Below are 18,761 nucleotides of genomic sequence, written 5' to 3'. Positions count from 1 at the left end.
TTATGGAGATGTAACGTACATACAAAAGGCTATTGCTGAAAGCTGCGTGGGTTCCCCAGCACTTTACTAGTTGCCTCTCAGAGTCTCAAATGAATTATTTTTCTACATCTGCTTAGAAGGGATCTTAATGGCTATAATCTCAGTATCACCACCGTGTAAATCAGGGAAAAAGAGTCAGAATATTTTGCAATAGGAAAAACTACTCAATAATTCCATGGTAGACTGAACTATATGAATTCTTTATCCAACTAGAAAAACTTGATTGGTAGTCTTCATGTGGACACAGGATACTGTGTCCACATGAAGACTACCGATTACAGTTTACTCTCTTTTTCTTACTCAATGTTGCTGGGTGGCTCCAAATTTGGCTCTTGTTATTCAGTCATCAAACTAAATATTCATTGTGGGTTCTCTTCTTTTTTTCTTTCTTTTTTTTTTTCCATCTGTGGTTCTGCCAGTTACCTTCAGGCCTAATATTTGCATGTAAATTATTCAGTTATAGGAGGAATGAAAAAAATAACTTAGGATTTGTCTGCAGGGATCTCTCCAGCACAAATGCCACTGAAGTTCCTCCACTGAGTGGCCAGTTCAGGAGGTGCAGGCGGGTTCCAGCACGGCACATCACAGATGGACACTCTGATCAGCTTTTTGGATGCCTTCAACCATGCTTGATTCTTGCCTGATAAGGGCTGGAGACTGATTAAGACAATCCAAATTCTGCCCTTGGCCTTTGATGTGTTAAAAAGAGGATTAATGAGGAGATTAATATAAAGATATTATATTTTAATGTCCATATGACTCATAATGTGCCACAATGCAGATTCTGGATTAGTAGGGTAGGAGATGGAACTCTGTAAAAATTTGATCCAATTTGCTTTTAATAAACTTTTAGTACTTTTTCTTCTTTTATTTTTTTTTCTCGACCTCAAACACGCTGTGATGTAAAGATTACAGAATACTAAAGCAAATAACTCTTAAAGGGAACTCTTCTTCTGCAGTTTGCATTGTCTGTGTTCACATAGTGCATTTCTGCAAAAAAAGAGAAAGTTTAATGCCTCAGTTTTGATTTGGCTACTTCCATGACCCCCATCCTTACCCCAGAGTTGAGATTTTGCTGGCAGGAACTGGTCATTGAGATGGAATTGGTCATTGACATGGGTCTGCATACTTTCTTATTTCTCTGTGGTCTTGGCAGTTGCAGAGACATCCTGACAGCCCTCTTTTAGAGTCCCTTGAAAAATAATATTTTTAAAAATTATAGAATTGCCTTACATTCTTTGTAGTATTCAATTTGTGTGAAGATGTCTTTGTACATAGAAGTTATTTCAGATTAAGAAATATGTTTGAAAGGACAATAATTCTTTTAAAATAGCTTCACATTCAGACAGAATAAATCTGCCTTAATTTTTCTGTTTTAGGTTAATGCACTTGCAAAGTAAACAGGCTTATTTTGTCCAAATACATTGGAATGCAGGCAGAACCTGCAACCTGGAAGAAGCTTCTCTTGGAGGTTGGTGTGATAAAGCAGCACCTAAGGACTGCAGGCTTTGAACACAAAGGAAAATTAACAGCTAGAGCTTGGTCAGGGGATTTCATTAACACGGAGCTGTAAGGTTCTCATGTCCCACATGAGATCACTGGCATTCTGCCTCTGTACTTGAGATCAGTATCTACCTCCATACCAGGAGGTAAAGCAGAGAGCCAGCTCAGGTGGTTTAAATGAGGTGCAAGAAGTACCAGAGGGAACCTACGCAGGGATAGCAAAGCTGGTGGGTCTCCACTGCCTCCTGCCTGGGGGGCTCCAGCCTCCAACTGCACTGGGCTCAACCTCTAGCACAGAATAAACCAGTATCTGCTTAAAAACCAGGCTGAGCCCAGGTCTGCTTTGAGTTTCATATTGGGTTTTGTCATGGAAGAGGTGTTTTCACACTTGAAAGGTGGATGTTCTGCAAACTCCACATGACGCTGGAGTTCTAGTGGGAGCAGGCACTAATAAACTGCCTTTCACTAGAGTTGCCACTATCTCACATGCACAGCCCTGGATTTGATCTTTAGCACTTTTATTGATGTCAATATTATCTGTGTTTCATTTTCATGGAGATTCATTTTACATTAAGCTATCTGACTTGATGGCAACTTTACACATTTTTAAAATTAATAAAAACTAGGAATTAATTGAGGAATTTTTTTGGTTCCCCCCCACCCCCAAGATGTTTGCATTTCCCATTTTGACTGAAGTAAGTGGATAGACTGAGATGTACCATGCAGTGTTGTGTCTGTTCAAAACCATGCTATGTGGGAGCTGTATCCTGTACCCATTGTAAATAAAACAGAAAATGTCTATTTATCTGTGTGTCTGCAGCTCTTATTACTCCTTTCCTGGGTGCTTTCTTAGGTTCTTGGAGCTAGCTGCTACAAGCAGGCCTGTTTTAAACAGAATGCGTCTCTGCAGCCGAGTCTGTCCGTCTGTCATGCTCTTCATTGCAGTCTAGTAGTGTAGCTGATTTAAGTGACCATTAGGACCAAAAAATTCTCGTTTTCTTTGCAGGCCTCATGGACAGGGTAGGACTGGGCATTTTCTTTCATTGTCCTCTGCTAAGCACCACTTCATCATAGTGATATCCTTTATCTGACTTCTGACTTCTCATTTTCCTTCATGTCATTGCTGCTTCCCCAGTCCTGACTTGTCTTTCTCCTTTCGTTCCATTTATTTTTTTCTAAGTGAATAATTTTGCATTAAAATGTCACTTCTTATTCAATAGGTAGATATAGTGGTGCACTAATGGAAATGAGTGACAGCCCCTGTGTGCAACGTATGACATCCAATGTCAGGTCAGCAATATGGTGAGAGGACAGGAAGCAAGGGGAGGCATGGGCAGGCAGAAGAGGAGAAGAAGGTACTCAGGCCCAAAAGAATGCATTTTCTCTTGAGGAGATTTCTTTTGGACCTGTGGGCATTTTATTTAGAGTTTGTGATTAGAAATATTTTTGGTGGATATTGCAGGGCTGCTTATAACTATACTGAAACCCCTTAGGAAAGCTCTTGGTGAAGTTTTGTTTAGCTTGAGTTGCATATGTCAGGACAATCTGTGTGCATGGATATCACTGTAACTGAAGTTTACTTTCAAATACTTGCAATCAATTCCCACTCTGCGTGGAAGGAAAGAATCACATAGTTACCTGAAGAGAATGGAAATTCATGTTGAATTGTTATGTAAAGAGCTATGTGTTTCAGAAAAGGTGAAACCTGGGTCTTTTTTGAAGTTGCTGTGAAGAAAGCAGCTTGTATCAGTGCTAGGCCTGCGTTTCATAACCATGTAAATATGAGTTTGTGTTGTACAACAAAGCGATCCCCTAAAAACCTAGAAATCAAAATAGAAAGTCCTTTGATAGATGAGAGTTGGCATCTTTTGAACATTTGTTATCTCTATAGCATTGCCTCCAGACAATGCACCAGAGCAAAATGAAATATTCAGTGCCATTTTCCCTGTGCAAATACACAGCTTCTACTCAAAAGCAAACAGAAATTCACCTTGGTCACCTGAGGACCACATGATGCTTCACAGGAAGGATTTGCCACCTTGTAAAAAAAATTGTAGTTGATATTTGACATAATTAATGCCTTCCCCAAGCAGTTATTATCCTGCCTGTGGTCTCCTTTGGCTGCAGGATTCCATGGTAGAGGGATGTGCTGGGCAACCTGCACTCAGCATGAGAGCTTGTACTTGGGATGGCAACCACCCTGCTGGGACCATTCCAGCCACTCTTGGGCTCACTTGGCAAGTCTAAGGGCTGCCTGGGGATGCAGGAGACACAGGCTGTGCCTAAGCCATCCCTATAGCAGAGAGAGTTTGGGAGCATACCCTGCCTACTGGGTTAAGGAGCACTTGTTAAGGTGGTCTGTTGCCCTGGGTTAAGGAGCACTTGTTGGGGTGGAGACAATGTGGGGCTGATAGTGGGTATCTAGGATACTGACTTCTATGGGAAAGGCTGGTGGGGGTTGGAACAGCAGATGGAGGTTTTCTTGCAAAAAAATTGCCTACTCCTTTCTTTGGGGCTCAGGACCCAGTGATTTCCAGGAGAGAGAGTGCTCAGCTATGCAGGGAAATTAGGTCAGCTGCCTCCTGCCCTTTAGATGCATCACCTTTGACTGAGATGTTTTCTGTTTCCTTCATGTTACTGGCAGAGGCCAGTCGTTTGTCATTGAAGAAGTTTTCAGGATATATGCTGCTGATTGAATTTTTTTCCCTGTACGCATAGAGTAAACCGTCCTTGAGCTGACTTGTAACTGCTGTCACCTTGCTCTTTAACAAAGTTGTGATGGAAATTTTAAAGCACAGATGACTGCAGGATGACAGAATGCATGCAAATAGAAATGAGAAAATTTCTGAAGTGGGTGTTTGCCTTTTGTGTTGTCAACCTTAGTCTTTCATGAACTGTTAATACTGGAAAATTATAGTGCAATAAATAATGGCAGATACTCCATAGTTTTTATTTCTATGCAGTTTGCTTCTGAGATTGTTTACTGGACTGGCTTGAGTGGTCTGTTTAATGTATGCTCTTTAAAATACATCTTAACTTCTTAATTGTGTTACTATTGCAAACTAACCTTGCATTGTTTCTTTTTTCCTCATATAGTTTTCCCTACACAAAATGGAAAGGTTGCTATAGTGACTGGAGGAACTGAAGGAATTGGTTACCAAACTGTGAAGCATTTGGCAAGACTTGGCATGCATGTGATAATAGGTAAAGTCATTATTTTCTTAATAAACTTTTTGTTTCAGAAAGTGTTTATTTTTTTTCTTTTAAGGAATATTCTCTTTCCAGCATAAATAAAGATATGTCAGGGGAAGGCAGGAGAGTGTTTTGCTAGCATTTAGCACAAATAAAATTGATTTATGTTTTGCTTTGCAAGATCTTAGAAAAAAAAGTGGATGGGATTTTTTTTCTGCAGAACTTGGAAGAATTGTACTACCTTATATAAGAAGTAAATAATAAAAAAACCTTAAAAATATGGATATCACACAAATATTTTATTTTCTTGTTACTGAGGATGGATTATGCTTCAGCGTTAGGGTGCATGTTCGTTAAGAGGAGAACTAATGAAAGCCTTGAAGGAATACTACAGTGTTTAGTGGGGGATGATCTGTGTTATAAGGGCAGAGTTATAAGGGCCCTTATAACATCATCTATGTAAAAATTGCACGTTTATTTCTCAGTTTGTCACTGTAGGTGTCCTTTGTAGGCAAGGCAAGGAAATAAATACCTTGAGAGGTTCAGTCATGTCAGTCTAAGATGGAGTGGACAGCTCACCTTCTGGAGGTGCCTATGTCTCTTCATTGATAATAAAGAGTTTATAAAGTTACTGTGTTAGACTGAGACATCTGAAATTAGGATATGTGAATTTCTGTAGGAACTCAAAAAATGTCCTGAGTGCACAATATCTTCTTTCTGCTGCAGACAGTATTAATGAGACGTTTTTCCTATTTTTCAAAGCTTTCTTTACTACCTATACATATTTATGCACTAATATATCTACTAAATCGGTATGTAACATAAGGACTTACATGTTTAAAACACTACATTTTGTTCACTTTATCTTTCTTTAACTAGATTTTAACCTAAACCACTGTAACTTTCACATCGTAAAGTCACTGAAGATTGCTATTTCGTTATACACTAGCAAGCTGCTGATACCATTTTGTTCAGCTTTTATACAGAATGTGCTCTCTCTAAGGTTTTGTATACACATCTTTAAGAAAAAAAAACAACCCCCACCAAACAATGAATGAGAGCATAGTAGCATACTTTTATGCTAGTGGAGTCAAACACTAATGGAGTTGTCCTGGAATCGTACTAGTGTAATGCGGAATACCACTTACTCATACATGTTTTAATAGATGTGTCAAAACCAAGAATCTGCAAAATGCAAGTAGATACTGCTGTATGTAGCTAGATGCTTGATGTTGCTAATGTAGCTAGATGTAGCTTATGATGTCAGCATTAATATTTCAGTAAAATTGCTTTTCATGTTTAAGGTGGACTGCAAAAATGTTCTCAGTGGGAAAACAAAAAGACTAACTTTCTTCTCTTTGTGTGGGGTCACGGAAGCATAGAACATTGCTTCTTTTTTAAGATTTATTTTATATCCTTTAAGGTTTAGGATATTCTGTGTAACAAAATTCAGTGTGAGAGTTTTGGGAATGGGAGTGTGATGTTTAGGTACAGAATCTCTAAATAAGCTCAAATTTTTCAACTCACAGTCACTCCCTCATAGATCTCATTCACTCACACTTACTCCCATACTCTCACAAGCATCAAGATGCGGTGTGAGCTCATGTGGTCTGATGAGCATCACCTGAGTACAGGAAAATGTATGCCAGCTACTAAGTCCTTATCCTGTCTCTTTGGTTCTTTTTGGTCAGAAATAATGGGCTAGTTTATGGTCAGATGTGCCCAGAGAGGTCATGGAGTCTGTCTCTGGAGATGATAAAAACTTATCTGAATGCGACCCTGTGCAACTTGTCCTAGGTGAAACTGCTTTAGGAGGGAGATTCGACAGAGCTCCCTTCCAAACACAACCATTCTGTGATTCTGTGATCTTTTATATTGTTCACCAGCTCTTAGTACGTTTTTCTTTGTCTGAAATATATAGGCTATGTCTATATCCTATTTTTTGGGTGGGCTAACAGGAAAAATAATGGTATGCGTGATATGCTGCAACCTGGATGTTATCCTCCTGGTGGCAGAGTGCATGGCCATCTACATCAAGACTGGCAAGTCTTCTGTGCTGTGGCCTTGACATAAACAACACATGAACAGCATTCTCTAAACATGTCCTTTATTTTTCATCGAAGGGCATTCTTTTAACACTTTGCTTCGCTCTTTCTTCTGGTACTTAAAAACACATACACTTCCATTCACTCTTCTGTTGTATCAACCTTACTATTTGCGTTACGAATCTCTACAAATGTAAATTAATGAAATTAATTATAGGAAGCATTTAATGAGTAAGATTTCCAACTGATTCTTTTCTTCCAGGCAAACTCTGACCTAAACACTGAGCCCTGTGAGTCACAGCTGTCTTCTTTGCCTGTGAAATTCTCAGAGCAAAGCAACCCAGTCAGTAGAATGGATAGTCCCAGGATTTTTTCCAGCTGCAAGATCAAAACAGTTTCAAAAGCACACTAAATTCAATGACCTTCCATCCTTGTTCCTAACTGTTGGGGCCAAGTGTTCAGAGTATGCTTACAACACCTGCTGGCACGTTGGCATGCTTTAGCACATTCAGCTTCAGGCCTTGCAAGGCTCAAATAAGACAGCAAGTGTGCTCAAGCTTTCTCCTCTAGAAATGTTTCACCCTATGTTTGTATAGAGACATGAACTTATGTTAGGAAGATGTGAATGTTAGGTGAATTTGGGCTTTCAGGGAAGACTCACATGTAGCTTACAGTCAATCTTGCTCATTCACTGAATGCTTCTTTCCCATTACAGGAACTTTAGCAATAAAAATGATACCCCTGCAGCAGGCAAATGAGTCAAACCTGAATGTCTGATGTGAAAAAATGATTCACTCTTTGTGATGGATGTGATTTTGACTCAGTTTGACATTTTAGAGGAGTAAATATTTGAAGCAACCTCCTTTTAAATCCAATCTACCAATGGAATGAGGAAAACAAATAAGTAGAAAGCATGTTACCTTGTGGAACATGAATAGGCACTGTATGAAAAGGCAGTGTGTTAACTCAGAGCCTTTTCAGCAAGCAGTTGCATACTGCTTTTACAGCTTATTCCTTTCCTGTTCCAGTGCTGGTGCATAAGACTCCTTTCTCCCACCAATGGGTTCCTTCTGTGGGTGCTGCTCACCCTGCCCTCAGCCTCCCTCTGGGAAAGAGGCTGGGCTGAATGCTGAAAGTAATTTTCTGCACATTTTTTTGATAAATTTCATTGAGATTTTTTGACAGGCTGCAATATGATTACTCACAGTCAGCATAGCTTTTACTTCAGGAAAATCTCATGGCAGACAGCACACCCCTAGTAGGGAAAGCTGATGCCAGTGGTGAGTCTTCAGAGTCAAGCCACACAGGGAGCTTCTGCTCCCTCCTATGCAATTTACTGCTTGATAGGTTGCAATTTCATTTTCAGAGAGAGAAGGTAAATGCCACACTGTTTTTGGTGCCTGTTGAGTGGTGACTGATATTGAAGGTGTTGTTTTGCGTGCACTTACAAATAAATATGCTCTTAACAATAAGGACATTGGAAATCAAGATATCCCAGACATTTCTATGACCTCCCCCACTCTCATTATTAAAACCCAGTAGGTTCAGCTGTGGTTCACAGTGTCTGCCACAGTTTTGTGAATCTGTATTTAGACTGATTAAACTCTTCCTATTCCTTCCATCCTTTATCACAGGTTATTAATTTTACAAGGATTTTGTGAGTGCATGTTAAAATCATTGACTCGAAAAAGGGAGCTTCAGTTTGATTTTTCTTTTTTTCTTTCCCCTGAGTACATTAATAAAAGAAGGCTATAAAATATGAGAATATTTAATATAGAAGCTTTGATGATCCTTCCTGATAGTGGTAGAGGAAAATCAAAAAGATGTGCAGCTTGAAAATGTTACACATATGCTGCTTGGTATAAAACACCAGGTTCAGGACAGTGTAATCAATATTTAGTGTCCAAGTACATCAGTGTCGCAGTTTTCTAAGACAGGCTTACACTTTGAAGGAAGCAATCTCATTATATTTATGTATATGTATATGTATTCTGGTGACTTATTTGAGCCCTACAATTATGGCATAAATAAATGCAGTTCCATCACCAGACTCAGCACTTCTATGGAATGTCTTTAAGACCTGCAGAAGGCCAAGCAAGAGATAGTTCTGCCACCTCTTTCATTCACATTAGCTTCCAATTTTCAAGCTGTATTCTCTGCACTATAAATCAGACAATTCTTATATTGTATAATACTACAAAGTGACTTTACAGGGATAATTAAATCCTATCAAGATGGTGCAGTTGTTCATTTTCAAAGACAGTTTGATTTAATTTCAATTACTGAAAATTTCTATGGGTTACTTTAATAGTCTTTCCTTACTATACATAGATCTATGAGATACTTATCATTTTTTTCTAGAAAAGTGTTTTATCTTCCTAATTTTAGCCAGGTTTTGTTAGGCCTGGATGAGTTCTAGAGTTAGTCAGGAAGTATCAAAATGTTACCAGCATATTAAAAGTGGGTGATGATTTCTTTTTTCTGGTATGAGCACTAAGAAAATGTATGCAGATTGCTTTATAATTGTCATTCAGTTCAGGTTTTAGCATATCAGTACACCTTAATCAGGGTTATGAAAAACTGTACTTACAATACTGTCTGTTATTTATCCACTATACATGTGCACACAGCCACACACAGTCTTTCAAATACATAAGAATTTTGTCAAACACTTTAGTTCCTAATTTCTCTTTGAAGACCATCATGTCCTTGCTTTAAAAAGAATTTTTCCTTTAAATAACTGGCAGTGGTTTAAGGCTGATTATTTATGAACTAACTCCTTGGGACATTTGAAACTATTATTAGAATAGTGACAAACATCTGAAAAGACAGAGCATAAGAATTCTCTTTTGGGAAGTAATCTGAGGTAGAACTCAATCAACTGTAGAGGTGTATTATATAGTAAAATACTTTGATTTACTGAGCTCAACCATCAGGAAAATGAGAGAGATTTGGCTTGATATGGTTTGTTTGGATTTCTAGAAACCTTAAAGCAAAATTCTCAAGGCTGTTCAGGATACTACACAGCCCAAAAGATAAGTACAAATACCATTACATTCATACAATAACTTTGCATGTTAAGACAGAACATAGACATAAATGTTTATTTTCTTGGTAGAGAAGGTGTTATCCTTAGAGCTCAGCAGAGATATGTGTTAGAACCCATGGTTTTAACACATAATTTTAGAGGAGGAGCAAATAGTGAAGTGCTTCAGACTGTATTAAATTATTCAGGGTAATAAAGACCAGGATATCCTGAGGAATTACAGGAAGACCATAAGAAACTGAGTGTTAAAAGGCATGTGCAGTTCAGTGGAGATCAATATGGAGTGATGGCCGTGGGGAAAAAAATTTCAGAAAAAGAAATGATGGATTCTGTATTGACCATCATCACTTTGGAGGTAGATCCTGGGGTCACAATAGATCGTTCTGTGAAACTTGGTGCTCAATAGCTTGTAAAAACCAAGTATTAGAAATTGTTGTATAATGAACAAACAAAACAGACAACATGAGTTAATTCAACTGTATGAATCCTTTGTGGGCCAGGACCTTAAATACTGTGTTGGGTTCTGTTCTGCCTATTTCATAGAATCATAGAATCAACTGGGTTGGAAAGGACCTTAGAGATCATCAAGTTCAACCCTTGATCCAACACTGCCGTGGTTACCAAACCATGGCACTAAGTGCCACATCCAGTCTCAGCTTAAAAACCTCCAGGGACTGTGAATCTGCACCTCCCTGGGCAGACCATTCCAATGGCTGATTAGTCTCTAAGTAAAAAATTTTTTTCCTAATATCCAATCTAAATCTCCTCTTACAGAGCTTAATACCATGCCCTCTTATCCTGCTTCTGGTTGCCTGAGAGAAGAGACCAACCCCCACCTGGCTACAACCTCCTTTCAGGTATTTGTAGAGAGGGATGAGGTTTCCCCTGAGCCTCTTCTTCTCCAGGCTAAACAACCCCAGCTCCTTCAGCCTCTCCTCACAGGATTTATGCTCCAGTCCCTTCACCAGCCTTGTTGCTCTTCTCTGGACCTGCTCCAGCACCTTGATTTCCTTCCTGAACTGAGGGGCCCAGAACTGGACACAGTACTCCAAGTGTGGCCTCACCAGTGCTGAGTACAGGGGAAGAATCTCTTTCCTGGACCTGTTGGCCACACTGTTCCTGATACAGGTCAGGATGCCATTGGCCTTCTTGACCACCTGGGCACACTGCTGGCTCATGTTCAGCTTCCTGTCAATCCAAACTCCTAGGTCCTTTTCTGCCTGACTGCTCTCCAGCCACTCTGTGCCCAGCCTGTAGCGATGCAGTGGGTTGTTGTGGCGAAAGAGCAGGACCCAGCACTTGGCCTTGTTGAACCTCATCCCGTTGGAATCAGCCCATCTCTCCAGCTTGTCCAGGTCCCTCTGAAGAGCCCTCTTGCCTTCCAGCAGATCAACACTCCCCACCAATTTGGTGTCATCTGCAAATTTGCTGATGGTGGACTCAATCCCCTCATCCAGATCATCAATAAATATATTAAACAGGAGATCAGGTTGGTCAGACAGGACCTGCCCTTCTTAAACCCGTACTGGCTGGATCTGATCCCTTGTCCATCCTGTAGGTGTTGTGTGATGCACTTAGGATAATCTGCTCCATAACCTTGCCAGGCACTGAAGTCAGGCTGACAGGCCTGTAGTTTCCCGGGTCCTCCTTCTGGCCCCTTTTGTGGATCAGCATGACATTTGCCAACTTCCAATCATCTGGGACCTTCCCAGTGAGCCAGGACTGTTGGTAGATGATGGAGAGAGGCTTGGCAAGCTCTTCTGCCAGCTCCCTCATCACCCTTGGGTGGATCTCATCTGGTCCCATAGACTTGTGAGGATCCAAGTGGCTCAGCAGGTTTCCACCTGAATTACAGGGAGACTATTTGGCTTCCAAAATGGGTAGTATAAAAATTTAAAGGATTTAGAGGAAAACAAACTTATCAGAGGCATAGAAAAGCATCCTTATGAGGAGCAACCAAATGGGCTTGAAGTCTTCAACCTCTTCACTGTCTCTGAAGAAGCATGTAAAATGAGCAACTGAAAAGATAGAGTGCTTATGAATAGTATGGATATTATTACAAACTCAGTGTAAATACAGTACTATCCATCAGAAAAGAAGTTAAAACAGTCTAAAACAAGCCACTGTGATTAAAACCAAAATCCCTCAGAAGCATAAAAATATTTCTGGACTAGTATCTGCTGCATAGGACCTTAAATCATCCTAGAAATAGGAGAAATGTAAGGTGGGCAAATATGAGCGTTGGGCAGTTTTGGGAAGGACGTTGTGTATAGTCCAGTGAGTATGTTTTCTATATTGAAATAAAAGGTCAGGCACTTAAAAAAATGAAGAGTTAAATATGTATTGATGAATTTTGGAAGAGTTAGTGCATTTTTTCTAGACATTTGCTTAATTTATTCATTAAGCATTTATTAAATGCTTTGAAGTATTCAACAACTGTGTGAATTAATTTAATCTTGGCTTTGAAAAACTTTTGTTAAGGTTTGTGCCAAAAGATTTTCAACTGGCTGGCTTGTCTTGAGATAAGAGAAAGATCTCTTGTAGATTAGTAATGGAGTAGGAGACAGAAAACAATATTGAGGAGTTATTTGTCAGCTTTGGACTGGAGCAAAGATACTCCTGGCCCCACAGACATATGTTCAGCAAATTTATAAAAGGCAGATACAGAATGCAGGGTGAACAGTGAAATGATGCGTTTTGTGTAAATGTGTTTAGGATAGTCAAATGAATTTGACTATTGATAATTAAGAGATTTGAGCTTCTGACATACAAGGAGAGGCTGAGAGAGCTGTATTTAGCCTGAAGAGGAGAGAAGGCTCAGGGGAACATTTTCCATGTGCATAAATACTTAAAGGGGAAGAAAACCACTTTTTTTTCCCTTTCTTTTTTCATTTTTTATGTTGAGGGCGGTTGAACACTGACACAGGCTGCTTAAAGAGGTTGTGGAGTCTCCATCCCTGGAAATACTCAAGACCTGACTGGACATGATGCTGAGCCACCAGTTGTAGCAGGGGTGGAACTGGATGATGTCCAGAGATGCCTTATGAAATCTTAACTACTGTGAAGAATGGGGAATAATCTCCCAATACTGAATTACCAGGTTATGAAGGGATGGATAAATACAGAGTGTTAGTAAATGCAAATACTGCATATGAGGAAAAGCAGCCACACCTATGTATTTATAAGAATAGGGTCTAAATTAACTACAACACCCAAAAAGTTAAATAAATATTGTGATTTACTGTTGAAAGCTCTCTGCATAACATCATCGACATTTAATGACAGTCATAAAGGCAAATAAAATTGTATTGCTTAGCAGGAAATAAGATGAAAACAGGACAGGAAGCGTCCCTCTTCTGTAGAAACCATTGGTTCATCCTGTTGTGCATACTCAAAAGAAGTCTGGTTGAACTGGAAAAAAACCCTAAAGAGTGATGGTGAGGAGTATGGGATAGCTTTGTACAAGGTGGGGCACAGAACAAAAGTTCTTCTGCTTCCCAACGAATGACTGAGGTGTAATATCATACAATTATGAATGGTATAGAAAATAAATGAGAAGTGGTCATTCCTTGTCTTATTGTGCACAAAGTAGAGATCATCCAACAAAATAAAAAAACCCCAACAACAAACAAACTACTGAAGTACAACCTTTTGAATGTAATTAAGTGTGTCATGAAATAACAGAGCCTGTTGTCCCAGAACCCTTTGGCAGTCAAACATTTGAATGAATTGAAAGTGCAATTTGGTTCATTGAGAGACTACGTGCAGTCTTTGAGTCAGGAAATCTCTGAAACTTCTTGCTTCTGGGAGGATGTGTTGGAAAATACGACTCCTAGACTTAATGCTCTCACTTATACCTCTTCCTTAAGTGCCTGCTATAGATTATTGTTGGAAACAGGGCACTTGATAAACAGAGTCGCTCTTAATGTCTTGTTGGAACAGGTGGGTTGCAGAAACGTAGGGCAAGAATGAGGATTTCTTTTCTCGTTGCAAACTGACATTCTCTCCCCTGCTCAGTTTTGCTTCTTTTCTCAAAGGAACACTTACAATAATATTTTCATCTTCCATATCAAAAAGGCATGTATTTAATTGTGACTGCTGTATGATGAACTGGATGACAAAAGATGTGTGGTATCTAGACATAAGGAAGCTTTGTATCATTTTCTTAATTTTTTTTTAATACCTAGTCACATCCTTATACCTAGCTTTATTGAAATTCATGCCTTAAACATTTTACAGGTGAGACACAAGATCTGCATTCCTTTTTATTGAAGATGTTATAAATTCCTTTTAAAACCTGCTCATATTGTAATGAGTTCAAATTTCTCATCCTCAGAGGTTTTTTGGGGGCAGTCATTCCTCTCTCTTAGGCATGTGCTATTTGTTGTGCACACTCATAAAATTGTAATCCTCCGAACACCAGCTGATAGGATTTTGTTTTTCTCTTGAGGCTTTGGGTGCCCTCACAGGCCCTGTGTTTGGGCTCACGCTCCAGTGAAATCAGCTCCCCTTCGATCATAATGAGGATTATGCTACTCTGAGGCACCTTAATTCAAATTTTCATTTGGAAACTTTTTTATATTCTGTGGCACAAAGACAGCTAACCATCACCCATTGCAACTCCTTAATCAGATGGTATACACTTATACGGAAGTTATTACTGTACCACCAAGCTTTTCCTGGTAATGCACATATACATTAGAGTTTATGGGCACTACTTCTAAATTTTGTTTACTTCAGTCAGCAGTGGTGAGAGGGGAGGGCCATGGGCCATGCTGCAAACCCTGTTTGCTTTGTTTCAGGGATTAACTGATACATAATTATGGCAACATAAGTCAGGGGATGGGTGTTTATCTCCGGTTCCCCAGGCACTGGAGAATGAGGGGATCGCACTTGCCAGCAGCTGAAGTGTGTGGAAGAGCTGGGAGGCTCACCCCTGCCTCCCCTCCCCGGGTTCACTGCAGTGGGTTTAGCAGGCTGAGGGGTGCCTTGGTGCACAGGGCAGCTCTCAGGCTTCAAGGGGGAGTGGTCGAGTCTTTCTCTGGACCACCACATGCTGGTTGGTTTGCATCTTCTAGTTATTCATCTCAAAACGTTTTTATTTGTCTTTGGTTTGTGCTATCTTGCTGAAAGTCAGGAAATTTTTCCCCTGACAGCTTAGGTAAGTGAGGGCTTTTTAAATTTGTGGGTTTATTCTCTCCAGGTAACTGTAAGCTTTACAGGCTCTATCATTGATCATAGACCATTTTAAATTTCTTTATAATGCCTTGCAGTACATTCCCTTGAAAGTCAATATTTCAAATTCCTAGTTTTGCAAAACACCAATTGGAAAGAATCTTGCTTTTTTTAATCAGGATCAATTTTGTACATAAATTCAAGGTGTGAGAAGCAATTACTCTTCTGGAGAAATATTCACATTCAAAAAAATTAAAAATATTATATAAAGAATACATATAGATGTATCAGAACCCCTTAACTAGCTATAATGGGGTTTTAGCCCATGCTGGGTTTTTTATGGGCTGTGCTTTTTCCAACCTTATTCAAACTCTGTGATAATTCTGTTGAAATCCCTGAAATAACTTTCAGAGTTAGGATCTACTTAAGTGATTAAGATGACAGAGGCTGACATTTAGGATAAGATCCAGAGCCTATTGCTGCTGATAAGAATTTTTCTATGTACTTCGCTGGTGGCTTCACTGGTGCTTTGACTTGTGGTGTTTGTGTAAGTGAATGTTGAAGAGTAAATTTTTTTTTACTAAAAGCTGTATTTAAATATATGTACCTTTTTTTTTCCAAGCACAAGTTTCAGTATTTTACTGAGAATTAGAATTTTGTAAGTCACAGAAATAACATCTGATTTTATACAGATGCATCCATTTAAAATAAATTTATGTTTATGTTATTAGTTTTATTTTCAGAATTGATTGTAGTCAGCATTGAATCAGCCTCACCTAAATTTTTCATTATTCTGTGGGGGCTAAGGGCAAGAAAAACATCAGATAGGGCTCTGAACAGCTTGCAAAAACAGTTCTTGAGACAACTATATCTATTTTGAACTCCCAACAGACACTTTAAATCAACATGAAAAGAAAGATTTTTACAGTTTTGGGTACTTTGATGATCTAGCCTCCCAAAACAATGAATGCCTTTTTCTCAAAGCTTTTGTTAAGATTCCCTCACCACATAAAAAACATGATCTGTCTTCCCTTTCTTACCCTTTCCTACAAACCACTTGAATTCAGAGTAGGCAGATCTTATGCTACAGATGCTTTACTGCTTAAAATGGATAAATTCTGGTATGTGGACCTTAAGAAAATTATGGTGACTCATTGAAAAAAGTTCACAAAGTTTTATATATCACAAAGTTTTTTAAAGAATCACTACAAATATGCTACTGAGGATCTAGTCTAGCTGACAGTGGTGAGAATTTGATCCTTATATAGTAAACCATCCTCCTCCTTTGTTTAGTGTGCTGTACACCTGTTCAGTGCACTTGAAGGTTGTGCTCTTTAGTGACCCAACTTCATCTCGAAGACGCAAATTAGTTTTGACTTTTCCCAACCTGAAACTGTTTGTTTTAGCTTGGTGACTTTTTTTTTTTTTAAATTTTGAATAATTAATGTAGCACTTAAAAGGAGGTTGATCTTTTTCACGCCTACCACTCACTTTGCATAGAGGATCCCAGAAGGACATGCTAGAAGGCAAGCAGTGTGACAGTGCAATGTTCCTTTCCTCTCCCACCCATCTGCGGCAAGGGAGTGCTGCTCTCCTTAACATAACTCAGAAGCAGTTTTATGGTGTCTTTCTGATATATGTGTCTTTGAACTTTTTGTAAGGATTTTGGTCATTTGTACAGTGTCTTTATTCGTTCTTACAGCATTTTATTTGAAAGAAGGATTTCAAAAGCCTCCATTAAAGTGGCAGTTTTCACTGAGGTTATTTCAATTTTGTGATACTCCAGCCTTCAGTATCTGGTTTTCAGACTCTCTGTTGTATCAGGCTGGAAACAGACATCTGAAGTGACTGTTTAGCAAAATAATTTTTTTTCCCCAGTGGTCTAGGGTGAAAAATATGCAAATATGAATAAAATGAGCTCATTTGGAAGATGCTGAGCTTTAATGAATAACCATTTATATAACAGCAAAATAAAGCAAATTAAAATTTGTTGTGAACACGAGCTCTTTTAAAACAACAAATTAAGTGAACACACTGAGAGTTAAATCAAGACACTTGAGGCTTTAATAAGCTTGATCTCTGCTTGAGGGGTGCCAAATGAAAGAGGAATCAAATAAAACCTTCACAGAATTGGTACAAAAGTATTTTTATCTCTGGTATAGCTCTATCCATCATAATAAAACACTGAAATCCTACTCTAGTACCCTTCTTGAGGTGGAACAGTGAGGAAAATTGATCTCTTGCCCATAAAGCCTGTGCACAGATTTCCCCAGAAATGGCAGTTTCACTGGAGGGTTTGTCTGTTGATGCTGCATCTATATCTGGAAATTAACATCAAACTGATTTTTTTTCTTTTGTACAACGCTGGATGGTTTTGAAGGTAAAAAATCAGCAAGAAGAAAATACTGCAAATATCTGCTTTGGTTTTTTTTTTTTTACTTTCTTTCTTTCTTGGTCAGTCTGAATAATATAACCGCATAGTTAATGGAACTTATAGAGAACAGTTGTAGACTGTACGACTCTAGATTTTATGTGAGAATTATTTTCTCTCCAGTATCTGGAGTGCTAAATGTATTTATTTTGGCTAAATTTATGTAAATGCTGGGTTTTCCTGTACATCATGGAAAAAGAGATGTGTTTGAAATCCTTGTTTTTTTACTGCAGAAGCACAGCTAAAACTCCATCCTCAAAAGGGTTCATTAGCTCCTCAAAGTGGTTGGGACTTCCCTAAAATCTCCATTCAGTGCTCTGAGCCTTCAGCTAGTACAGGCGATGGATGACACGTGCTCTCTCTCAAAGGGCTTACTCCCACTTTTTTAACACGTTCTCTGTGAGATGACATGAATCAGTTTAATAGCACTGTAAAGTATGTTCTAACATCTTAGAGTAAATACAAGCATGTACATGCTAATGTGAACAAGAGGTTGAACCAGATGACCTCCTGAGGGCCCTTTCAATTTCATCTTATTCTGTGACACTGTGACAGAGAGGACAGGACACTTGAAGCTTTTGTAGAATCTGAATGGGATACAATTCACTTGGCTCAGAGACTTACATCTCAAATCTGCTGATCCAGCCAGCAGATAGTCCTATTTTATATGAATAAATGAGATAAACAGGCAGAATTCGTGTGAACAGCAATGCATTTGTATAGTCCTCTTCGAAAACTTCTGCTGCCTGACAGTTACGAAGCACGCCTTTTCACCTCAAACTTCATACTGGTTTTACCCTCTTTTTACCCTGGTTTTAGCACTTCACAGTGGCATGCTTATATTCACACTTTTGATTGCATTGCTAATTTTCTATTTTCTGTATTTTCACAGCTGGAAACAGTGAAAGTGAGGGCCAAAAAGCGGTGAGGAAAATAAAAGAAGAAACTTTGACTGGAAAAGGTACCATACTATATCCTTTGCTTTAAGGAGCTCTTTATTCTTCTCTTTTTGCCATCTCCTTTTAAATGAGGTCGTGTGTATTGTTAAACTTTTTTTTGTTTGGGGTACTGGAACAGGTTGCCCAGAGAACTTGTGGATGCCCCCTCCCTGGAAGTGTTCAGTGCCAGGCTGGGTGCAGCTCTGGCCAACCTGGTCTAGTGGTAGGTGTCCCTGCCCACGACAGCAGATGGTTTTTAAGGTACCAGCCCATTCTGTGATTCTATGAATCTAATTCCTAAGGTAAATCTGACTCAGGGGTAAAATCAATAGGATATTCTTTAAAAAGCGTTTTCAGCTTTGTTTGACTTCTTTACTGTTTGTCACTGCAAA

General features: G+C 39.0%; 1 protein-coding gene across 2 annotated transcripts in view; it reads left to right on the top strand.

Annotated features, from left to right (window-relative positions):
- Nucleotides 1-18,761, top strand: part of DHRSX (dehydrogenase/reductase X-linked) — a 208,899-nt gene that overhangs the window by 75,270 nt on the left and 114,868 nt on the right. For both annotated transcript variants that reach the window (XM_027643431.1, XM_027643422.1), the window contains 2 exons: nucleotides 4,639-4,746; nucleotides 18,324-18,392. In XM_027643431.1, coding sequence (XP_027499232.1) covers nucleotides 4,639-4,746; nucleotides 18,324-18,392 — 177 coding nt within the window. The remainder of the gene's footprint in view (nucleotides 1-4,638; nucleotides 4,747-18,323; nucleotides 18,393-18,761) is intronic.

This window comes from Corapipo altera, unplaced genomic scaffold (genome assembly GCF_003945725.1).
Source record: "Corapipo altera isolate COAL_440 unplaced genomic scaffold, ASM394572v1 0, whole genome shotgun sequence".
NCBI classification, from domain to species: domain Eukaryota; kingdom Metazoa; phylum Chordata; class Aves; order Passeriformes; family Pipridae; genus Corapipo; species Corapipo altera.
The sequence above is the reverse complement of the archived record's forward strand: the minus strand, read 5'-3'. Positions and strand labels throughout refer to the sequence as shown.